We start from the raw sequence: 3,035 nt of genomic DNA on the forward strand, positions 1-3,035 counted from the left end.
TTCAACACGCTCAAAGGTTACCTGTGGAGTACCACAGGGATCAGTGCTAGGACCAATTCTCTTTACTTTATACATGCTATAGTCTTTGGACCAGGTCACTTTCTGGTCCTAGAGAGACTTCTGTTGGTTCACCTCAGCAACCAGACAAGCAGCAATTAGGACCCCATGCAGTTTGCTTATCGCCATGGAGATGGGGTTGATGATGTCATCATCCACCTGCTTCCACCAACCCACTGTCATTTAGCCAAGGCAGGCAGCTCTGTGAGGATCATGGTCTTTGATTTCTCCAGATTCAGCCTGACTGACTTTGAGAGAAACTCCAGCAGACTCAGGTGGAGCATCAACAACCACCTGGATCAAAGACTACCTGACAGACAGACCACAGGCTGGTAGACTGAAGGCTCAGCTGGCTGATCCAGCAGCTCAGGAGCTCCACAGGGGACGGTTCTCTCTCCATTCCTCTGTTCACCTCTGACTTCCAGGACCAGACAGAGTCCTGTCCTCTGCAGGAATCCTGGATGACTCTGCAGTCATTGGGAGCATCAAAGATGGAGCAGAAGCTGAGGACAGAGAGCTGGTGAAGCGCTTTGTGGCATGGTGTGGAAACAATCATCTGATCCTGAAGGTCAACAAAACAAGGAGATGATTTCAGAAGAAACAGGAACAAGTTGAATCCTGTTAACATCCTGGGAGAAGAAGTGGAGGAGGACTAGAAATCCCTTGGTGTTCACCTGGACAACAACCTGGACTGGAGACACAACTATGAAGCCGTCTGCAAGAAGGGACAGAGCAGACTGGACTTCTAGAGGAAGCTGAGGTCCTTCAGAGGCTGCAGATCTTCTATCAGTCTGCTGAGGAGAGTCTGGTCTCTGATTAGGTCCCTGAAAATGTGTTTAATGTGGTGAAATGTTGAGGAGGACTGAGCTCTGTAGAGTCATGGAGCGGCGGCTCCAGGTCAGCAGGGGGCAGTATGGCTCCCTTCGATGCTGGTTTCTTCAGGAGTTTCTTTAACATCTTTAAAATGATTCTGTTTCTCTTTCCTAGATTCCTCCAAATCTGTGATTGGCTGGAAAGCTTCATTGATCCATTCGACCTGGACGTCTTTACGCCTCCACTGAACGCCAACCTCAACCGGCTGAGCCAGAGAACCTCGGTACTGCTAAACATGCATCACAGCTCGGCCCTGAACCAGTCAGTCACCGNTTTATTATCCTGCTGCCTGCAGTTTGGTTTACGTTCATGAAAACCGCTTCCAGCCGCCGCGGCAAACCGCGAGGAGGCGACCGGGCCCGCCGGTCTGGGGGGGTCTGAGCGGCTCAGACAGAAATAATACTGGAAGGCAGGAAGATAATCTGGATGAACTGACTGCACTGATGAAGTTTTCAGGTGGATTTTCCCACTTAAAAACATTAAAACGACTTTATTCCCACTGATGACAGCAAATATAGCTGCAGGCAGAGAAAGGATCGAGCAGAAGCCTGAAAACCTTCAACCTCTGATCACTTGCATGCAAACCATCCCATGCAGCACAGCTGAGTGAGAAACAGGGTTCAGCTTAATGAACAATATCTGTTGTTGTCAAATATAATTCATCTGATGAAGATCAGTAGAAATGAGCCTCCTGTTAATCTAATGAACTCAGGAAGTTTGTGACATCATGGTTAAGAAACCATCGCTCTGCAACAGAAACCAGCAGACGAGTGAAACAGCCTCAAAACAAACATGTCTGGAACTTTTTATAGACAGTTTTAACCTGCATAGAGCTTCTGTTCCTGCATGTAGTACTTGATACTTAATGTAAGTTCTGTTTTATAGATTCTACGTCTTTTCAGTACAAAGCCAGCTGTAGTACAGTTTGTTGATTCAAATGTAAGCAGCAGAGAAATGAAGCAATGTTAAATGTTCCCATTGCACTTACTGGTGTGCTTCTTCCTAAACAGTTTGCCCACTGCAGTAATGCAGACTGCACCTCTGGCTCTGACTCTTTCCTCCCCTGCAGCCCTCCTGGTTCGTGCAGACTCTGCTGTTCCAGCTGTGCGTGGAGGTGAACAGGGTGGGGGGTCATGCCCTCCCCCGGCCCACCCTGCAGGAGCTGCTCCAGGCCTGTCTTCATCAAGCTCTTCATCATTATGGCGTCCTCTCGGAGCGAATGCGGGATGCGGTGAGTGGAACGCCAAAGGTTCTGACTTTAAAGCGCCGGCCCCTCCTCTTCCTCTGACCCCCTGAATATTTTACACTTTGTCACAAAAAACACCAAGTCCAGTGTTGATATGGATCAGAACCTCCTCTCTGACCCGTCTGCTGGGTTTCCTGGTCTCTAAAGAACCTCTGAGGCCAGAACCAGAACTACTGAAGACGTTTCCTTAATCCGTTATAAAGCCAACCAAAGGTTCAGGCTGTGGTGTGACCACATGTGGAGGAAGTAGGAAGGCGTTGGTACGGGGCAGTCAGAAGGTACATGCTCATCTCTCTGCTTCTCTCTCACCAGGAGGGGGCGCTCCCTGTCACCCAGAACCGAGCCCTGCAGCTGCTGTTCGACCTCCGTTACCTCAACACCACACTGAGCAGCAGGCTGGAGGAGGGGAAGACCTCCAGGTCTCAGCAGGACCCCAGGTAGGAACCTGCAGCGGGGGGGGGGCTTTGACATCCTGGGAAATGATGGGAGCATCACATCTGATCAGAGTTGGATTATTTACGTCTGACTGAGGCTCTTTCCTTTCATTTTTCAAGGTGCCATGGTGTCAAAGTTACCAATTCAATTATTCTATTCAGTGTATTTCTATAGCTCCAATTCACATCATGTCATCTCAGGTCACTTTATAGATCCAGATCAACCAGATCATCCAGTCAGATTGATTCAAAGTTTTTTATCTAAGGAAATCCAGCTGATTGCATCGACTCATTGACTCTTCAGCAATCCCTCTCTAAGGTTGATGGTTTTGTTGATGGGGTTGCTAGCAACATCTGAGGTAGTCATGTATGTTAGATCCAGTTCCAACCAGGTTATTTAAGGAGGTATTCCCTTTGATCAGGTT

General features: G+C 48.5%; 1 protein-coding gene across 1 annotated transcript in view; it reads left to right on the forward strand.

The window, feature by feature from the left end:
- The window catches only part of cog1 (component of oligomeric golgi complex 1), a 20,887-nt gene that overhangs the window by 11,029 nt on the left and 6,823 nt on the right, over positions 1-3,035 (forward strand). The window contains exons 8-9 of the mRNA XM_015404151.1: positions 2,000-2,161; positions 2,489-2,613. Coding sequence (XP_015259637.1) covers positions 2,000-2,161; positions 2,489-2,613 — 287 coding nt within the window. The remainder of the gene's footprint in view (positions 1-1,999; positions 2,162-2,488; positions 2,614-3,035) is intronic.

This window comes from Cyprinodon variegatus, unplaced genomic scaffold, assembly GCF_000732505.1.
Source record: "Cyprinodon variegatus isolate N-32 unplaced genomic scaffold, C_variegatus-1.0 Scaffold1649, whole genome shotgun sequence".
Lineage (NCBI taxonomy): Eukaryota > Metazoa > Chordata > Actinopteri > Cyprinodontiformes > Cyprinodontidae > Cyprinodon > Cyprinodon variegatus.